Genomic DNA, 22,059 nt, shown 5'->3' on the forward strand with positions numbered 1-22,059 from the left:
TAAATATTGAAAGATGACAAATTTGATTATGGGATATAAGTATTTGAAATATGAAACATTTAATCCTGGGAGCACTGGTTCCAAATCCTATTCTAGCCAAAATTTTCTTGCCCTTAACAATTTTTTTATTTTTTTTTATTTTTAAATCATGGTGAAGGGAAAAATTGACTTTGAAATTCTGCCACATGACGATTTGGTTTTCGCTCATGGAGTAACTTTTTCTGTCGTCAACTATTCACCCTTAACAGAAAAAGATTTGCCATTAAAGTCCGTTTTATGAATAATCACAAGTTCACTACAGGTGTGGAAATTCTTCTATTTTCCACCAAAAGGAAAACAAGAAGATAAAAGTCCATCTGCACTTTGAGAGACTTAAACCTACCACATTTGTTAGAAGATGTTCCTACTATAACTAGCCTACTTTGAATGTTAGAATCTGGGCAGAAAAGTTTTGGCCGTTTAAATGTGGAAGGAAACTTGTACTTGTCGACTGTGATGGCATGCTGCAACACTAGACGGGGGAAGAAAAATGTTTGTATCATTCAACAAAGAATATTACATATATTTTACTAACTTGAGTGGAAGTCTGGCTGACATAGAGGAATAAGAAGTCAATTTCTACGCAGTGAGCTTCTTTTTTTTTTAAGCTGATGCTATGTTACAAATTGTTTTCATTCCCCTCACAGAAGCTGCTACAGTCTTGGAGGCCTTGTTTGCTCTCATGTCCAATACAAAGATAGTCAAGGAAATTGTCAATAAAGGTAAATAATCCAATTATCTCTCTGTCTGTCTGTCTGTCCCATCTAGATATGCTCTTCTGCTTTGCTATGTGTGAAAGAATACCATAGTAAATGGGTAGTAATGTTAGTGTAAAGACTGCTCAGCAGGCACGTAGCAAGGAATTTGCCAAGGGAGGGGCAAACTTGTAGACAAACTATTGGAGCCGTAGATACGGCATTGCAAACTATCTAAGCGTAGCGCCACAATGAGTTGGCGCGAAGCGTACAAGAACATTTTGGCCAAAAATGCCTCCCAGATAGCTGGAAATGGCACTTCCCAGGCCTTGTAAGTTGCATCCAAGCATTTCCTATTTTGAAATTACTAGTGATATCATAAAAAAAAAAACATACACACAAAATTTGCTCAAGGGGGGGCTGTGCCCCACTCTTCGCCCCACTCTTCGCCCCACTCTTCGCCCCACTCTTCGCTATGCGCCTGCTGCTCAGAGTTGTAATGTGAGTGGTGGTGAGGGGGGGTGGCGGGCAGGTAGTGGGGGGAGTAAGTTCTCAAGCTTCCATGTTTTGCAGGGGGTAGGTACTTGTGAGGAGGAGGAGCAACATGATCTCAAAGGGAGATAAAATTAATATCTATTACTGGTAACATGTTGGCAACATGAAATGTTTTTTTTCATTAATGTTGTGTGTAGGTGTGTCTGTGGCATGATAGGTGGTACAAGTGACTTGCAAAAAGTCAATTAAGCTACAGACATTGCTGCTGGAACACTGCTCAAAGTTTTTAATGTTAGTGGTGGTAGGATGGGGGTAGGGGTGGGGGTGTTAGTACTGGGAATAAGTTTTCAAACCTCCATGTTTTGCAGGGTAAGACTGGTGATCTCAAAAGTGGATAGCATTACCTATTACTATTATGCGGACAACATGTGGTGGTATTCATTAATGGTGTGTTAGGATGTGGCATGGTGATACGTGTCCACTTGCAAAACAAGTCAATCGAGCCACAAATATTGCTGCAGACGTTATTGTCGTCGTTTCCAGCCGTTAATCAAACAAAAGATGGTTCGATATTTTATGTAATTCAACAAAAAGTTTTTGAAAAAAATTCTGTATTTATTATTCCAGTAAGGATGAGGGTGATAAAAGCCTGCAGTCCTGCAGGATCAGTGGTGTGAAAATATGCAATTTATTCTTCTTTTTTTTTTTCATATTTCATTTTTTTTTATCTCTGTCTCAAAGGCGGTCTAATATACCTGTTAGACCTCTTCTGCAATTCGTCCAATCCGATGGTCAGGAAGAAATCGGCCGAACTCTTCGCCAAAATGCAGTCCGACAAGTTGTTGGGCCCCCGGATCAAGATCATCCTCTGTAAATTCCTACCCTCGGCGTTCATGGACGCCATGAGAGATAGCAACGAAGCAGCCGTCCATATGTTTGAAGGTAAAAATCAGTTCATTAATTGGGTAATTTTAGATAATATTTAACAAGTTAAATAGGTTAGGAGCATGACCCCAAAAACTGAAAACTTTACCCTTCTGACTCCCTAAATACTTTTCAACCCTACATCCCTCACCCGACCCCTCCTTGTTACACCCTTCTCTGCCTCCTCACCAACCCCCCCTCCCCTACCACCTCACCTCCCACCCTATTTGCAAGATATTTTGGGCTTAATCTACCAATCAGCACATGGTCTTGTATAGTTCCTTTATACAAGTACCTTGTACTGGTTGGAATCTGCTAAACATAACAAAATTTGTTCTGAATTTTGAACTATACTGTTCCCACCCCACCCCACCCACCCCTCATCTATAAAAAAAAAAGGCGGGGATGTGCTAATTTGTTTATCTGTATTATTAAACAACTTAAAGCTATTCCTTGAATCCTTCTTCCCACCCCCTATCCCACCTTACTATCTCTCTCTCTCTTACCCCATACCGTCCACACCTTCCTCTACCCATAACCCAACCCCCCTACCCCAACTCACCCTACCCCATCTCCAAAGTAGGAAAGTATTATACGTATTAAATCGAACATGAATAAAAATATTACATGCCTGAACATATGCATAATTATTTTCAAACAAACTACTGTAATGTCGTCATTACTCAAATGTATATTTCTCTCGCTAACGCTCCAAGAAGACAAAATTGTTAGGAAATAAAAAAATTATCAAAATTATTATCGGAGTAAAAATCAATGGCAAAGAGTCGAAGAAGAAGCAGTGTGGAATGCAGGTCGGTGATATCCCAGAACTACTCTGGCTGATGAAAACCCTCGCAGACACTGCCTCTCTCAGAATCATCTCGGGAGTCTCTCTCTTAATCTTCCGAGGAGAGTTATTTTTTTGCTTCTTCCTTCTCCACGACGTGCCTCGAGGACGTAACCTTGTAAAGGTTGAATCCGTCCTTTCGAACGTGACACAGATCTTCGGCAGCGACGTCGACTAGATACGACGCGATACAAGCGGGGAACGAGTTTCTCCAACGTTTGAAGATTTTAATCTCTGCAGAGTGATGGAGAGATGTCTTCTGTTTCTGATGTTGACATCATCAATTTGACCACGCTGTCCTCTAGCCAACTTATCCGGGAAAAACATTTCGTGCTTGAAAATTGGTTGCGTAAACTACTCAGTGAGATGGGGTCGATTTGTTTCGTCTTGATACTCTAAAAAAAAAAAGGGAAAACAAGTTTCTCAGGGTAGTAAAATTTTTTGTAGATTTTTTCAAATGATGGAGGGGGGGCGGGGGGTGGGGGGGTGGGGGAAAGAAAGGTAAAAGGCAAAAGACAATTTACTTGTTAATTCTACTACAAGTAGAGGTCTAATGCCTGCCGACCTACATCCAATCTTTATATCCGTCTTTCTTGTTTTGCTTCGCCCAGGAGTTCACGAGAATCCAGAACTGATTTGGAACGACGACGCCAGGGAGAAGGTGTCGCTGGTGGTGAAGAAGATGAAGAATCGGTGAGTTTGACTGCATCTAGTCTCCGGCAAAAAAACTTCGAACCGACGGCAGCCTCTTCTGCCGTCGCTCCTCACAGATACCTAGTCCCCTATCTCGTCGCCGTTAACCTTCTGCTCCGATCCGTCGGTTGAACGAACCCTCTAACCAATGTAAGACAACCGTTCAACTCTCCCGTCTCACCGAGAGATGACTCGAGGCAGACGACTAGTTTCGAGACGTGATAGTCACAAGCGAATTCATAAGAGAATTTTTACAAAGTCGTAAAACAAAGAATCGTCTGTTTTGGTCGTTAATTCCATTTTCATTTTATCTCTCTCTCTCTCCCTCTCTCCATAGACATTACAACGATCAGAAAGAAAATCCAGATGCGCAATGGAAGGTAAATCCGAACTACATCATTTTTTTTTTTAACTAGTCTACCAGCAGTGACAGTATGTTTTGAATATGTTTTGGAGACATTACCATTCAGTAAATACTACGACAAAATTCCAGAGCACGCTGATTTGATGTTTTTGATGTCTGATATATTTTCGTTATCAAGTATTTGAACAAAACGAGCGCACAAGCTTCAAATCTGTGTCACGCTGACACTCACTCTCTCTGGGCATTTTTTCGTGGCATTCTCTCTTCTCGTCAAAGCAGACAGAGCAGTGAATTTTTCGTGATAATAATTCTCTTGAAAAAAAGAGGAGAGAATCTAAAGCAAGTTTTGTATTAACATATGACAGTTATTCTCATAGTCTATGGCAGCAACTTACTTGACAGCCAAAAAAAAAAAATGAAATTTATCACAGATTGTATAAATCCCTTTTTTTTAAATTTCTAATAAAACATCCCGGAATATATGTATTTGTGAAGCGGTATTTGAGTTATTGAGTACACTGAATTGGCAAGTATTAGAAGCAGTGAACTTGAGTAGCATTCGATAAAAACTTACTACTTACTTACATACTTCACAGCAACACCTCCTCGGGAATGGATTAGGGGGAGGGCGGTGGGGGGGGGAGAAATAATTTACACCGTGAAACGAATGTCAATGTTTGTCAATTTTTCTTTTCAGATTCCAGAAGATTTCAATGTGGTCTATACCAATCTGGAGGGTGAAATTTCAGTCGGCGGAGTCTATCTTAGGATCTTCGTTTCCCAGCCGTCGTGGGTCTTGCGGAAACCAAGAGAGTTCATGGTGTCTCTGCTAGAGAAGTTTACGGAACTACTTCAAGCCAAAGCTCCCAACGTAAGAAGAATGATGACTTCCTTTTTCGATGACCGTTATTGCTAGTGTTCCACTAGTCTCAACTAGTATCAACATATATATATATATATATATATATATATATATAAATATATATATATATATATATATATACACATATACATATACATATATATATGTTGATACTAGATGAGACTAGTGGAACACTAGTAGTTGTAACTCGGAGTTTCACGCTTTATTGCGATCTTCAGACAACTGGTCCCAGACCAGTTGTCTGAAGATCGCAATAAAGCGTGAAACTCCGAGTTACAACTACTAGTGTTCCACTAGTCTCATCTAGTATCAACATATATTCCGCTCTGTCCAATGGACATAGAGCACTCTGCGCCAAGATAGACGCCAACCTACTCTATACATATATATATATATATATATATATATGCTACAAGGTATATTGATATTTCTTGTCCTTCCCTACCTTGCCCTAATCACATAAATATAAATAAATTACAAATATAAAACCTTTAGCATGACACACAAGTTTTCTTTTTCTATTCTACTATTTTTCCAGGGGGAGGAACTAGAATTAGTGACCACTGCGTGCGTTAGTTTCTTCAATTCTCAGCCTCTGATGGCTGACCAACTGCCAAATATGGGTCATTTACCAGAGGTGATGAAAGGTCTGATCTCGACGAACGATGCCAAACCAAAGTCCTGCTTGTTGTTGCTACACAGTGTAGCCGATAGCAACGTGAGTATTACGTTGTCGTCATGGGGACCATTGCTCATTTACATACTGTAGCGGCGAACGAACGGCCGTCTCCCCTACTTAGTTACCACGATATTGCATGTTGTTGTGGTCGTTGTGAACTTTGTTATGTAAAATTGTAGCAGCAATGCCTGTGTTAATAATACACACTTCAAGCAAACTGCTAATTCATATGATTGTGGTTATAATTATTATAAGAGAGTATATTAAATAAAGCAATTGTAAACACTGTTTCATTGTAACAGTCCCCCCCCCCCAAGATAAACAACAGTATGTTACATACACAGATGTGGAAAACTTGTTCCTGTGAAGGTAATCTCTGTTAAGACCAAATGCTCAGGTGTTGGAGTGTTTAAAGAATCCTTGCTTCACAGTATGTTTTTGTTTGTCCGTTTAAGATAGTCAAGCTAGATTCAACTTATCGGATAAACTGTCAGGCTGGTAGCCAAGGGGGGGGGGGCAAGGGGGCGATGGCCTCCTCTTGAGCAATTTTTTTTTGTATGTTTTCATGATATCGCTAGTAATTCAAAATAGAAAATGCTTAGATGCAACTTACAAGGCCTGGGATCAGTGCCATTTCCAGCGATCTGGGAAGCATTTTCAGCCAAAATTTTCTTCTAAGCTTCGCGCCAACTAATGGTGGCGCTACACTTAGATAGTTTCCAGTGCCGAATCTACGGCTCTAATAGGTTGCATACAGGTTCGCCCCTCCCTCGGCAAATTCCTTACTACAAGCCTGTAAACTGTTGTTTCCATCATGATGTCTGTCTGTCCATGTATCTGTCTGTCCATGTATCTGTCTGTTTGATCCGCCCTCACAGGTCTGCGTTCGTAGTCTTTCTCAGCTGGAGTGTATGGAACCGATCTTAAAAGGCATGAAGAGCAGGACGGACATGACCAACATCGGCTGCGAGATGCTGCACAAAATGTTTCAGAAAGATAATCCAGATTTAGTTAAACAGGTAAGATATCTACAAATCTTTTTTACTCTATTAGCCATACAAGAACCCCCCTCCCTGCCCCCCCCCCATTAATCCCTCAAAATTTTTTACAACATTCAACTTGTCCCCACATTGCTCTTGGTTTTAGGACTCTGCCGCTTTACTTAGGCATGACACAACCTTAATACCGATACTATGTTGAATAAATGATAACCTGGCACGGCGACACGCTTGACAACTTTTGCCATCGTCAAATTAATAATTACTAAGAAATTTTATTAAAATATATATATGATACATCTCAAACTTTTTAACTGTTAAGGATGCTGTAAACAAAAGTTCTTTTTTGTCTAAACCGACAAATTCTCGGCTGTTTCTTTCATATTTATCGTAATTTCCTTTTTCGATGCCATTCTTCATCTCGTCGAACTTCATTTAAATTTCTCTCGATTTGTGATTGGACGACTGCTTCACATCAAATCTGAAATTCTTAAATCACAATAAATGTTAAGAGAAACTTCTCTCTCTCTTTATTCTTATCCTCTCTTTGTCCCTCCACTGTTTATCTCCTACCTCTCCTCTTCCCCTGTTGGTTTCTTTCTTCTCTCCATCCCTTGTCTACAAATCCCCTTACATCTCTCTCTTAGTGTTCACCATGCTCATTAACCTCTCTGTATTCTGTACGTGTTTTTGTCACTTCTGTTACTGTTACTTGTCATTTAGCCTTTGAAGAAGATCCTGCTAGGATCGAAACGTCAGGCCAACTTACTTTAACACATTCTCTTTATTCTTGTTTTGTCACTTCTCTTTGTAGGCATTAGCCTGTAATATGGTGGCCTATCTTCTCAGCCTGTTGGAGGACGGACTGAATCAACTATCGAGTCCGGCCGCGACCAAAGCACAGATCGTCAAGTCCCTGAAAGCCATGTCCACCTGTCTAGAACACGGAGAGAGAGTACGTAATATTATACACACTCTGTAAAATGGGTGGTCTCAGTTATGCAAATTTGCAATTATGTAAATTATTCAAATTATGCAATTATGCAAATTATGCAAATTAAGACAAAACTGGAAAAATTCCGAATAAAGTTCTCTAAGTCTACCTTATTTAGCCTGTCCGGTGTGTTGGCGTTATTCATGTCCGTAATTTTCGGGGAATAATTCTGTGTGTACATTTTTGCATGGCAATTTTTCACGTCATAGTTTTCGTAAAGTTATACAATAACTGAAACCGCTATGGTTTTGTGTAGGAAAAGGACTTTACATTCTTTTTGGGTTATGCCTAGCATTTGAGGTCTTATCTGCAAAGCAGTTTGCTACGAGATAAGAGATAAATTGTCCACTATTCTTCCTTATTTTGTTCAAGGAATTATATTTGCAACTTCCATATTCGCTAATATTGGCACCGTTTTGGAAGGTGTTATGGTGCATTCTACTTTAAAGGGTTCCAAACCAAAAAAAGTGTTCACACTGAAGTTCTAAAAATTGTTCATTGATATGAGATTTGAGTTCCAAATAGTTTTTTAAGAAATGATCGAGATTGATTCCGAAAACAGCAAAGAAAGAAGGGAAAAAAACCACAAAATTTCCTCCACTTGGTAAAAATTGGTATACCAAGTAATTTCACTGTGAAAGTTTTTTAGAATATTTGCTTCAATATCTGGCAATTTGCATCACTTCTGTCACACAATTCTTTTCCAGGTCAGCGAACTTTTGAACAATTCCACGATATGGGCCTCCTTCAAGGACCAGAAACACGATCTGTTCCTCTCCGATTCTCAGATCAGTGGCTACCTGCAAGGTATTAAAGAGGAGGCGTTTTATCTCTTGAAACCCTTTTCATGTATGAATATTCATTGATCTGTATCAAAGCATCACATCATTCGAAAATATTGCGGCAATTTTTTTGTTTGTAACAAGAAACTTGTTGATGGCTGGCTTTTTTCTTCTCTTTTTTCTTCTTCCATTGAGGAGTCATGTTTGTAGTGTTGATGAGTTCTTTTAAGTAAAAAATAATGGATTAACTTTCAGGCCGGAAGTATATCCAAGGTCATCTCGATTAAGTCTGTTCAAGACATTCTGCGTTGTTTTAATACGAACATCTTGAGAAACATAACGGCTGTAGAAACGTAGCACTCAAATTGCTTTTTTTTTCTTTCTTTTTTTCCCTCGTTGGTCTAGGACAAACCAGTTCTAAAGTTGTGCCTTAGAACAACCATATCATGTTACTTTTCAGGTCTGATAATTAGATCTGCACTAAAAATGATATGAAAATGGTTTGAAAACACTTTTAAACCGACGAGCAATGTTCGATCCAAAAATTCTGTCGGAAATTGAAGTAACGCTTTCGCTTATTTGTTGTTCATACTCTACTATAAAATTATCTCCGATTTTTTCAAAAGTACAAAAGGTACTTTTTGCTAGCACCGATAGTTTCCTTAATGGGTGGTGCACAATAATATACCAATGCTTAATTTCTGCTTAAAAGCCACAATTTAAAGGGTATTTTCAAGTCTGAAAATGACATCCGCTTTTTGAAACTTTCATAGGCTTCGACTAAATGCTAAACATCGATTTTTGAATACATTTGTTCTGAGAGCTTGTTAGATGCAAAGATTTGTCAGAACTTGTTTGACCATAGCTGAATGATAAAAAATTATTACCATCAATACTTTGAAAGTCTGTTGAAAACGACATTTGAAAAAGACATCGAAAAAGACATTTTTCCGGTACGTTTCGAAACAGTTATATAATCTACCGGGAAAAAACTAGTTTTTTGAGGGCATTTTAGTCCTGTTCCATGTGTGGTATTATTTTCTATAGATGGGATGTTATGATTCTACAGGCTGTTTTGAGCACTGCTGTGACTGCATGAATGTAACAAGATGGTAAAATACATTGAGTTTATTTATCCTATGTATGTATGGCAAAAGATGTTACGTATGTAAACGCAAAACCATCTGATTTAAATAATCATGTTATATTTAACTTAACATTATAAATTTTCAAAAAATTTCAAATTCATTAGGGATTTTTTAATTTTTCTTCTTTCTTCTTCAACAGGCCCAGCAGTTGCTGGATACCTGACGCAAGGTAACATTACAAGTTTGCCAACAGCGCCCCCACCAATGGACACAGCCAACCACGGACCAGCGCCGATCGAATGAAAACCGGAAGCGAGCAAGGTCGCTTGCCCTGCGTCGGTTTGTACGGTCTCCATAGCAAGGAGGGACGGAAAATAAATTGTGCCAAGACGGAAAACTATTTGAAAGAAGCATAAAGTGTGGATGAAAGGGTTGAATACTTAACGAGCACATCATGACATCTGTGTCATGAAATATACGATTTTATTATATGTGGAGTGTATATTGATATATATATATACATTCTGTAACGGTTATTACCTGATAGAAATGTGATCTTACCTATAAAAGGTAACCACTGCCCAGACATGTTACCTATGATGGTAACATTCTGCCCCATGTGTGTGGACAGCTCAGTTTGAAAAGCTGCATTTGAAGAGAGAAAAAAAGCAAATTTGGGGGGGAGAAGAAGGGGGGTTGGGTGAGGGCGAGTGGGGGGGGATGCTTCAAAAGATTGCACGAGTTGGATACATATGTTTTTGTCATCCATGAATCAGAAATTCTGCCAGACAGTATTTTTCTCCTGTAGTGCACTTTGTCATTCGAAACATATAAAAGGCTTCAACTCTGATTTATTCCTTTATAGGTATTTTGCTTTAATATTACCTTATCGGTTAATTTTTATTTTTAGTTTTATATCGATACAGCTGTCCTTGTTGAGGTCAGCGAAAACAGGCCGTGATTCGATGACGTCAAAAGGTTAATAAGAAGCAAATCAAATATGCGAGCCGTTTCTCGTATCAGTTCGAGGGAAGTCATGTCTTTTGGGTGTCGTCTGAAAAAATTCCGATGGCTCGTCGCAGAAACAGTTTATCGTTCCCACTTAAAAGACTGGTCTGATCCTTTACCAGTTAGTAATCACATTGTTAGCTTTACCTCACTTTTCCATTTGCCCCCCAAAAAAAAGGTAGAATGTAAGGTAATAATAGGTAAGGGTACCTTCATATATTTTTTTCAAACCTGTGCAGTTCCACATACTATACCAGATGAGATCCTTTACAGATAATATACATGAATTAATCTTGCATTAGGTGGGCAAGTTACCTTACCTTTGAGGTATTAATGTTGGTCAACGGTTGGTTGTATAGAAAGGGTAAAACTATGAAATTAAAGATCACCTCTTTTCAGATATCATCGTGAAATAATGTTTGCTTCATTTTCTTTACATAGGAAGACCACAAGTTAGGTTAGTTAGTTGAAATTATTATACTTAAAACGTTTGAGGACATTGATCTTACAGTGTAAAGAAGTCTTGTACATGTGATGAAAGCAACTTTTTCAGACGAAAAAAGGTTCTCAGCTTAACAATCCATGCGTGGTGGCAATCCAGTTCATTTCTTTGGCATTTCTCCGCTTTTCTTTCTTGCGGGATGGGGGGGGGGGTGGGGGGCAGGGTAAATTTTCATATTTCTACACTTTGGAAAATATTTCAAATGCAGTAAGTATAGTCAACATTACTAATGGGTTGGGTATTAACCTTTTAACTTTATTTTAACTGACCAGAGCTTGAATGCAATAATCTGCTAGATACTGGATTTGTAATTGCTTCAAATATCAGTTAATATATTATAAAACTGAGTGGAAGGCAGCATTGGTTTTGTGTTGGTTATTCTTTTAGCTGACAGTCCATGGAACAATGGGGTTACCCTTGTGTCCCCTACACCCCCCGAACACAGGAAGATAAATATGGACAACGTTTAGCCCCCAAACACACTCATGTAATCGGTCAATAAATTAACCATTTCTGTTAGAATTGTGGCAGTAGTGCACTGTTTTTTGTAAGATAGCACATATCATTGCCAAATCACGGTGTGGTATTCAATTTTCAACTAATATCAGATTGATTGAAATTGATTGCATATTATGACATTCAGTTGCATGTGTCTTTCATTTTAGATTCAAAGATGTGAAAAGTATTTTTTACTTTTTTAGTTTTCAAAGAGTTGGAAACGAGGAAAACGCAGAAGTTTAGACGTAATTCTTTCAGTAGGAATATGTTTGTTACATTTGTTATGTCTTTTAAAATAGGAACAAACGGAAAAAAAGAAAAAAATTTGGAGACATTCGTAGTTATACAGAACCAAGAATCTATTTCACTTGTTCTTTCTGTCCTCTTGCTTAAAATTATTTTTTGTTATGCATAGATTAATTCGAGGTCCTTTCTTGGTTGGGAGGGGGAGGAGGGGGGTGGGGGTTCCCTTTGTTATAAACACTTAAAGGTTTTATTTAAATGAAATTGTACATGAACCATTGATAATGTTTTTCGAAGAGATCACATGTAAAAGGATTTTTTTTTCCTACCTGGCGTATTCTGATACGAAGATGCGATTCAGTCGCTAAGATAAAATATAAAGAAATGATGTATCTGGATATAGGCATTAAAGCAGAGTGTACAACCTGGAAGGACACACACGTCAGTACGTAGTATATGTGAAAAATTTAACGTTCAAAGATGAAAGAAGTATCATGTTTGTCTTATTTTTAAATATTTTATATTTTCGTCAACAACCAATCAAATCGAAGCTTTAGAGATCCCTTGGGCATCATCATGTATCAAGTCAAAAATAGTTTTGGAATTTTCGAATTATGTATTTTAACCAGAATTGTGTTTCACGCCTTAAAGACATAATGTAGTTGTTAGACTGTTGAGCCTCATGTGGGGCGGGGAGGGGAGGGGGGGGTGGAGTAGATAATGGTAGGGAAAATACATCTGTAGAATTATTTAATGCTATGGAAAGAAAATGAAATTGTTGTGGGTGTAAGGAAATTTAAATAATAGTTGTAAATTTACAGATGATGTTTGAGGTATACCTAGGGCATATTAATACTACTACTAATAGTGATAATAATATGAATAAGCCACGGTATTCTAGCTTGGGCTATAGGCCTTATGACGTTTTAGCTAAACGAGAATGAGTAAACTGGGTCTCAATTTTCTGATCAGTGCATTCTATAGCATAACCAAACTTGGGCAATTTCTCTCTCAGATGTGTGTTTTGTGGGGTTTTTTTTCAACAAGCTTACCACTGGTTTGTATTTTATGCAGACTGCATAAAATACAAACAAAAATATGAAGAATAAAAGAATAGAGAACAATTAGTGTTTTGATTGCAGATGTAACAGTAATATCAATTTATTGTTTTGCTTCAACAAAGCAAAATGATTTATGATGCATGCTAGTTTTTAATAATTAATTTTTATTTAAAATTTTAAACTACGACCACAAACGAGCTTACGGATATTTTTGATAGAGGGTGAAATAAACTTTTACTTTAGACCTTCAAATATATATAGATATTTTGAAAAGAGCAATTCCAAAAGGGAACTTTTCTTAAAAGATATTAATTGATTGCTTGTTCTCATTAATTAAACAGAAAAACGTAACCAGAAATTGGATAATAGTCAAGGCAACGTGTTCCTATACTAAATGTTTACATTTTGCGAGAACAGAATTCCTCCCTTCAAAACACAATATACACAAGTTTAATTTGTTACCCCTTCTGTATTGCATTTTCTATTTTATTGGGGAAAGGGGTGGGATGAGAAGTGACCCCTCCTCCTTTTCTTGGGGTGGAGGGGGAGGGGATATCCTCCTTGACTATACCCTCATTCTACTAATGCCATTTATAACTATATTACTGGATTTCATTGTTTAACTGCAGCAAATCATTTAAAGTTTAATATGAAATACTTCAAGGGTCATAAGTGGCTTCCTTAACACATTTGATACCTGGGAGTAACTGCATGCAGAAACATTAGGTTTCAAGAATGCTAAAACGGGCCGAATAGTGTGCAAGTAGATAAAATCATATTTAGTCATTCCAGGGTATGAGATATAGTTTTATCTGATATAAATGCCGATCATATCACTTTACCTTCGTTTGCAATGTTGTAAGATTTTGCTTTGATTGCGTCAAAGAGAGAGTGACCATTGGTGTGGTTGAATTCAGCTGGTTTAATTATTTTTTAATATGAAAAGCGATTATTTCTAAAAGAAAAAAAAAGATCTCATATTATGTCAAATCCATCATTATGAAAATGATTATAAATAATCAAAATATTACCAAAAAATAAAAGCGAAACAACTATACATTGTTTTTGTTTAATTGTTCTTTTTTATTATCTGTTTGGAGGGGAGTGGTGGGTGGGTCAGGGATGGCGTAATGATGTTCTAAGCTGAATTTGTAATGTTAAAACAGACACAAACCCATATATATATATATATATATATACATATATAAATTATATATATATATATATATATATATATATATATATATATAAATATATATATATATAAATATATATATATATATATATAAATATATATAGTTATATATATTATATATATTTATATATATATTTATATATATATATTTATATATATATATATATATATATATATATATATATATATATATATATTAAGTCTGTTCAAAGTATCTCTTTCAAGATCCGGCTTTAGGAATCACGAATGATTTTCGAGTTGGTTAGCATAATGTAATGTTTCATCTCTAGAGTAAGGCAAAATATGTCACCAAAAACAGAACTAGTATTGTTCGATACAGGTGGCAAATGCCTACAGTGGAATTACGACCTGGAATTTTTTTCAGTGTTCTTGATTTTCCAACTCATTATATCATTTTATATATATATATTCTTCTCATTACGTTTTCAATTATATATATATATATATATATATATATATATATATATATATATATATATATATATATATATATATATATATTAAACGTACAGATTAACCCTATAAAGACTGATTCTGCAGATGTCGAAACCTCTATTAATATATAATAATATAATATATTTAAAAAGTAGGGAAATTTTTTTAAACCAAAACCACATAGGCTATGGTAAAACTCGATTACAGGTTTACGAAACTAGTGGTAAATAATTATATCCAAGGAGAGTTTGTTTATGTTTATCTCCTCAAATTATTTAAATACCTCCGTAATTCAATGTCCATATCATAATTGTACGTATATCAAGACTTCTTCATTATTCAACTTTATAGAAGGGGGAAGGCTAATTCGCCGTCTCCTATATGGACCTTGTCCCTTTCGTGGTGAAATCGACCAAAAGACATTGATTTATACGATGGCCGTGTGACAATTTTGACAATGTGGTGATTTATTTAACTTTTAACGCAAACCCTTGTCTATTTTGCTAAATACGCTCTGACATTTGGCTAATCATTAACACCTTATGTCTTCCCCCGGATAAATATACTTTTGACGGAACATCTGACTTGAACAAATACAATCGGAAGGCAAACAACGGGGGAGGCATGCCACCGAACCTGCTTTAGAGAAATAATGTCAGAAACAAAAGTTTAAAAATTGTCATGCTTTAGCTTTACTTGATGCCTCGATGTAAGTGTTACGTATATCTGGATTGCATCATACACTGGAGAAGATATTAAACCAAACACCTTACATTCACTGGGGTCAGTACGGGGGGGGGGGGGGTCTTCTCATTTCATTACTGCATCAATTCCACCTCACCCCTCCCCTCACCGCCCCCCCCACCGTTCTCGAACTACCCTCAATACCAAGGCCCGTTAAACGCGTAAAGGACGATACACTTATCTCGGTGAAACAGTTCATCGCCTTAGCCCCATTTCGCCACCACTCTACAACAAAACAAAAAGAGGGGCCGCGCCTAGTGCATTTATGGCCCATTGGCCCCAGTTCTGAGTTAATGATTGCCGAACCCAGAGCCAAGTCTATGGTGAGGATATCAGGTCCTTTTGAGGGGGAGGGGAGGGGGATGGGAAGGGGAAGAAATTATTTGACCTTATATGCCAGAGTAGTTAAGGTCTTCAGTATTGTCCATCAAGCAATATGCTATAATATGTCAAATAATGGTCACGTCTGTTCAAAAGTCAACAAAGCATTTTACTGACACACTAAGTACGGTATTTGTTCCATTTAGAAATTTAATTTTTTTAATTTTTTTATTTGAACTTTATTTTAAGAGGGTAGCTCGTTTGGCAATAGCTCATCTTCCACGAGGCCCTCTCATAAGACGTATAATAAAATAAAATGTATGAAAATTTAAGAAGTCATAAATACAAAATATAAAAAAATATATATAAAAAAAAAAAACCTTGTTGCTTAATAAAATAGTTAAAACTTGTGCAGAGTAAAGAAAATTAAGAAATTTGGTAAAAATAAAAGTGAAGTAGACCTAAACAATATCAGATAAATGTCAAATAATGGTCACACCTGTCCAAAAGTCAACAAAGCACTTTTACTGTCACACTTAGAACGGCATTTGTTTCTCTCTTAGAAATTTAACTAAGTGATTAGAGATTTAAATGGTTAGGCCCTTTATCCATTTTAATGCCGTGGAATCAAACTCAATGCTTCCCCTCTGTGTACGATTATACGAAGGAAACATATTTTTAAGGGTTAAAAAAACAAAGACCGATTCTGACGGTAATCTGGACGTCATTGCAGGGTTTAAGTCTGCTCCACCAAGCTAGTAGCGAAAGATTTCATTCATAACATTTTACGATTAACCTATTGAACTGCAGTCATTAACCTAAAGAAGATTAAAATGGTTATAAACACCCAGCGAAACTCGTTGCTAAAGCTTAGCCGCTAGTAGGAGGTTTACACGCACTGGTTAGCACTGTAGGCTACGTACTTTATTGTACTGTATTCAAAGTATACAGGTGGGGGTTATTGAAATGCACTCCTACTGTTGGTTTTAACTTTGGTTCAAGCTGTAGGCGTTTCAACGGCAAAAAAGTCGTTAACTTTGTCCCAGTCTGTTCAAGAATCGTGTTGCAAGATTTCAAGAATTGCCCAAGGTATGTAATAGACGGGTATACAACTATAGCATTTACAGATAAGTTCGCGGTTTGCTTTTTTTACCAAAATATTGTTTTCTTGATAACATCAAAGGCAATATTTACCGCTGGGAGTGCGTGAAGAAAAGAAGGACTGGAGTAACGCGTACTAGGGCCGTTGTCTCTCCTCTCGGTTCTTCAACTTTGAACTTCAAAGGTGAATAAACTATATCAAAAGGTTCACCGTGATGTGTATAGGCGATATATGTTTAGTCGTGCGAGGACGTTATATGTGTTCGTACTTATTGTGCCAGTGTACCAACCAAGTTATAGGCTCATTGTTAATAGGGAACGCAAAATCAACATTGTGAAATACCCGTGCATTTCAACTTTATGCAAATTTTCATCGTCTTTAAGTACTGTTTAAATGAGCTTTCAACTTTTGAAACTGAGCAGATTTTCAAAGGATATATTCACAGTATGAGAAAGCTCAAAGTAATGTTTTGCTATCTGACGTTAGGGACCCGGGGGGAGGGAGGGGTGTGAATGTCATAATTGGTGCGTTGAACTATAGGTAGTCCAGCCAATTTTCAGAGGATTCAAATGAATGTCGCAATTTTAACATTATAATGTATAGATAATAATAAAGTAAATAAATAAGTGTATAATAAAGTAAGTTTGCCTAATTTCATCTTCTAAATCCAACCCACATGTTTCGGCTCTGCGTCGAGAACAGTTTCGATGGATAGGTGAGGGGGTGGGGGGGAGAAGTGCTAGGCAATTATAGGGGGATAAGAGGTAGGCATTTTTAGGGGGGTAAGAGCTAGGCATGATAGGGTTGAAGTGTTTAGTTCACAACGAATAAATGTATTCACAGAGCTGATTTAATTATTACATGAACTATGACATAAGGCCATGCAAGTTAAAGAACGGCCTATTTTCGTCTTAAACTATATGGCCTTTTGGCTAAGATCATGTGTAGTATCTGTTCCCTTTCGAGGGGAATGGTGATACACAGCTGACGATGATCACACAGTCACAGTCCCGATGCAAGGGGACTGGGGTTAGAAGCGCGGATCAGTCGTTCGGTAGTTTGGTTTTCGTGCCCAGGTTCTTTCCTGGCGACTTTTTCTTAAAAAAGTATACTTATATATGGTTTTTCAAAGTATATATGAGTTCTTACCAATCGAAAAGAGCCTTTCCACCCCACCCCACCCCATCACCCCCCCCCCCTTGTCCCCTTGGGGGGATTTCGCTTCCAAGCCTTCATCTTAGACTTTTTTTCTCTTTTCTGTCTATATATCTTGTATATCATTTCCCTGAAATTTTTCAATAATACTCAATACAACTCCCTTTAAAATGGCGAAAGTGACTAAGACTGTTCAACCATTTTTGTAGGGTTTTTTTTAGTTTTTGGTTTTCTTCGTGATTACAAAACAGAAACTGCCTACAAAAAAAAAATATCGCCTCAAACCTTCCGTCTAAGTTTCCTTATTGTCTGGGAGTATTTCTCTCGACAAACAATTCGACTTCGATCCTTCCAAATCTGGGACGTTTCTTTCTCGGTAATATATGCTGTCTCACTTTAGTAACAGTGGCTTTTCCCCTTTTTCTCTCTTCGTTTGACGCGTGAGAGCCTCCCCCTTCCACCCGGCCCACAGACAATCACACGTCCCAGATTAGAAACAAATTGATTTGAATGAACAACGACGTGGAAATTGGTCAAAGAATATTCCAAGAAATTTACTTGACAAACATCACTGGTTATAAATCCAAGCTAACAAATTGTAGGTGACGGCAGGTGAAATTGTGGGGCCATCCTTCGGTTTTAAAATGAAGAGTCAAATAAAACGACCGGTTTTTGGGGGACATATACCATAAAAATCTTTAAATGAGCTATTACGTAACATATGATTGAGTTGCTCACGTGACATTATAGAGGGCCAAAATGGGGAGTTTCAATATTTTGGCATAGAGTCAGTAAAGAAAGTCGATCGTATAGGAGTCAAATTTGACTTCACTTAGAGCGCCGAATTTAAAAAAAAGACAAACAAACAAACAGACAGCTATTTGTGTGATTCTTTTTACTCATTCTTGCTTTGAGAGTTTGAGTAGGCCTACATCCACAGGGGCGTATCCAGGGGGCGCAACAGGCGCGCGCCCCCCTATTGGCCGTCACCAAAAAAAAAAAAGTTTAGCAAGAAAAAAAAAATTGATGACGACCTTTATGTGAGATGTCGGTGATCGCTCAACCCCCCCCCCCCCCCTCCCGTATGCTTTATTTTTTGTTTGCCAAAAAAAAGGTTCTGGCGAAGTTCGGCGGCATAATAGTTTTAGAAGCATAGATGGTAATTGTGTTTGTATTATCACTATAAACACTAAGTGACATGCCAACCATACTAAATTGTGCATTTTGTGTCCATTTTTACTGGAAATGTTGCTTATTATTAAGGTCGAAAAATGGATCACATATGGCACCATTTTGCATTTCAGCACTTCTTCGAAAGCAAAAATTGTCCACCCCTCCCCTTAGACCCATCCCCCAGGACGGCGATCATTCATGCCTGACGCCCCCCCCCCCTAGTGGAAAATCCTGGATACGCCCCTGCATCCACTCTTACACCCAAAGAGTGCAATTTCACTCTACGAGAGTGTTAATAATAATCACCATTTTGAGGAATGCATTTCACTCTAAACGAAGAGTGACTCCCCTCGAAAGTAGCTGTAGATAAGAAGATATTTCGATCGCTCTCCACCTCTCTATCTCTCTCTCTCTAATTTTGCGGTCATAGGTAAAAGTGAAATTTAACTCTCAAGAGCGTGAACTCTTACAGAGTGAATTTTCACTCTGACTTTGAAATAAGGCTGTCTAAAAAGAGGCATTTTACTGTATCTAAGTGGTTAAAATTGTTAACTACTTGTTGCTCTTTTGCCTCCAATTTTACCAACCTAAGAACGTGTATAACAGTGTACGTAAGGAGACATTCATATACGTTACTTCTGATGCCGGTATAGGATTCCTTCACGGTAGGCTGGTTAGCCTAGGCATCACTGCCAAATAGACGTTGTTATAGCATACGTTATCATACTAGTAAGACCAACATGAGACTTTGTGGTACCAGAATGACGTCATTCTTGGATAAACTGTTTTTCTACCCACCAACCCATCCCCTCCCCTTTCTCACTTTGCATGTTAGAGAAGTTTATGGGATAATTTGACTTTTATTTGGAACACGGGGGCACATAACTAGAATTTCATCATTTTGCTTTCATTGTCCTGTTTGGCTTGTTTGTTTATGTTTTCAGGGCTTTTTCGTTTTCTTTTCGTGCAGTTGCCATTAGTTTCCGGTTCCTTTAAATGACCTAAATTCGAAATCTACATATTATTCTCAGTCCCTGCGTCTCGAGAACTATTTCACGAAAAGTCAAGTGATTATTTTAAAGTTTACCACAATTTGCACCATTTTGCGGAGGAAAGATCATATCCAGGTCGGGAAGTGATAGTCATGTGTCGTTATGTCCTGTCGTACTGTCCTCTCATACCACTGACAGTAACACGTGCTTGTAGACCCACCACTCATGCTCAGTACAAGCCACAAGTCTCCGCGTTCTGTAAAATGAGAAATTGCTTATGACGTTCTCCATGCATCTTTGCCTTATGTTGGCTTTCTGTATATGAATCCAATCAAGTTTCATCATCCGCAACCGATCGTCGTAGAAACATTCGCCTGAATGTGATCCGTGTATTCGGTAACTGAAAGTGGGAATTGCTAGTGTAACGGGGTGTGGTATAGGTACCGGTATGCCCCTACAAAATGCCGTCTACCAACCCCCAGCATACTCTTACCGACGCAATCCCCGAACTAAGTAGACCCAATATGCATTCAATACAATACAATGTACAAATGATGATATAAAAATGTTAATAATAATCTATATTTACATAGGCTACTGTATGTACGCCATTGAGTGTACATTCGACATAACAAAGCAGGTTTATTTTGCAATTCTCACGGTAAGGCCGTTAAGTATTTAGCTCTTTTGCTAACTGTACATTTCGCTCCCTTTTCCAAATTCCATTTGGTGATTATGATCAGACGTCATCAGGAAATGTTATTCTTTCTTTTCTGTGTTTGTAATATCTATAAATCTTTCCTAAACTTTCCATAATTATTCTTTAAAATTTTGTTGTTGTTGTTGTGAAAAATTCATTTGTCGCTATAGAGAATATTGATGATCAGCCAGCCCCCTTTCAAATCATCAAAGAAAAAAACATTCCTGGGCCGCTATGACGGGACAGTATGGCGGCGATGATTAGATCCCAATTTACCCGCCACAATCCAATTTACTCTAGCAAACCCTTAAGGGGAAATCATTTTGTTATAATTAAGGCGATGGCATAATGAACGGGTGAACATGTCGGTCCAAACTAGTCTTTTAAGATGTCAATTAAGGGAGCGCCTTCTAGATGAGTTTAATTTAACTTGACAGTTTACCGTGGTATTTAAAGGCAACAGTGTGTATTAGGCGGTAGGATACTCCTTGTTACAAAGCCGCCTTGATTAGCCTACTTGCTGGTTAGATTTCGAGCTCATGATTACATAAAACTTTCCAACCAAGCAAAAAAAATTAACAGAAAAATGAGAGAGAAAACCTTGGATTTATCCAATTTAATCTTTAGTCAAAATTAATCCTCTCGAGGGGGCTTAGGACCTTTAATTTGAAAACAAATTTTCGCCGGAAAGAGGATTAAAGATAGAGAGCAAGACCAAAAATATATTTTGGTTAAATAAAGTTACCACCTCTAGAGGCCTTGACAAATCACCTGATTAGCTGGCCGGGAAGTAACTTTTTGCCGAATACAAGCCGGCAGAATGTCGGCTATATGTAGCTTAAATAGATTAATCAATTCTGGTCATCAATGCATGTCAAAACACATCATCGAGTCAAAACCGAGATGATTCCCGAAATTCGAAAGAGGGTTAGCCTCGCAAAGTTCAACAAAATTATATTCGAAGTGAATCAAAGATAAAGAAAGGCTTTGTTAGTGAAAACAAAAAGACATGACTTGAACTCGACAGAAAACTATGACAGACAGTTTGTTGTGATGTTAACCTGGACGATATCTTTCACAGCTTACAGGATGACTTTAAGGCAAAATGTTAGTCTTTCACGTGTCATATTGAAAGAAAAAATGAGAGCTATTAATGTTTCTATATCGATCCCATGGTTTTCAAGATAATCACCTTTAACATGTGTTTTATTCCTTAGGAACGCTCCTTTAAGTTTAAATTTGATTGTGACGTCAGCTCCTCCGTGCAGGCCGAAGAAATGATCATGTTAATCCATTGTGTTAGGACAATGCATGTTCTTTGAACTTCAATATTAACAATAGAACACCTGTGGATTGCTTGCAACACCATTTGTCCATTGTAACATTGTAAACATGTCATTCAAAGCCATATTTTTTCCATACTGAGGT

The 22,059-nt window shown here is 37.6% G+C and overlaps 1 protein-coding gene across 5 annotated transcripts in view; it reads left to right on the forward strand.

The window, feature by feature from the left end:
- Positions 1 to 13,850, forward strand: part of LOC139964495 (dnaJ homolog subfamily C member 13-like) — a 64,846-nt gene extending 50,996 nt beyond the window's left edge. For all 5 annotated transcript variants that reach the window (XM_071966090.1, XM_071966086.1, XM_071966087.1 and 2 more), the window contains 10 exons: positions 687 to 761; positions 1,971 to 2,171; positions 3,612 to 3,693; positions 4,031 to 4,073; positions 4,755 to 4,928; positions 5,479 to 5,658; positions 6,498 to 6,638; positions 7,432 to 7,572; positions 8,319 to 8,418; positions 9,681 to 13,850. In XM_071966090.1, coding sequence (XP_071822191.1) covers positions 687 to 761; positions 1,971 to 2,171; positions 3,612 to 3,693; positions 4,031 to 4,073; positions 4,755 to 4,928; positions 5,479 to 5,658; positions 6,498 to 6,638; positions 7,432 to 7,572; positions 8,319 to 8,418; positions 9,681 to 9,784 — 1,241 coding nt within the window. In that variant the 3' untranslated portion in view covers positions 9,785 to 13,850. The remainder of the gene's footprint in view (positions 1 to 686; positions 762 to 1,970; positions 2,172 to 3,611; positions 3,694 to 4,030; positions 4,074 to 4,754; positions 4,929 to 5,478; positions 5,659 to 6,497; positions 6,639 to 7,431; positions 7,573 to 8,318; positions 8,419 to 9,680) is intronic.
- Positions 13,851 to 22,059: the final 8,209 nt, after the last annotated feature.

Source organism: Apostichopus japonicus, chromosome 23 (assembly GCF_037975245.1).
Source record: "Apostichopus japonicus isolate 1M-3 chromosome 23, ASM3797524v1, whole genome shotgun sequence".
NCBI lineage: Eukaryota > Metazoa > Echinodermata > Holothuroidea > Aspidochirotida > Stichopodidae > Apostichopus > Apostichopus japonicus.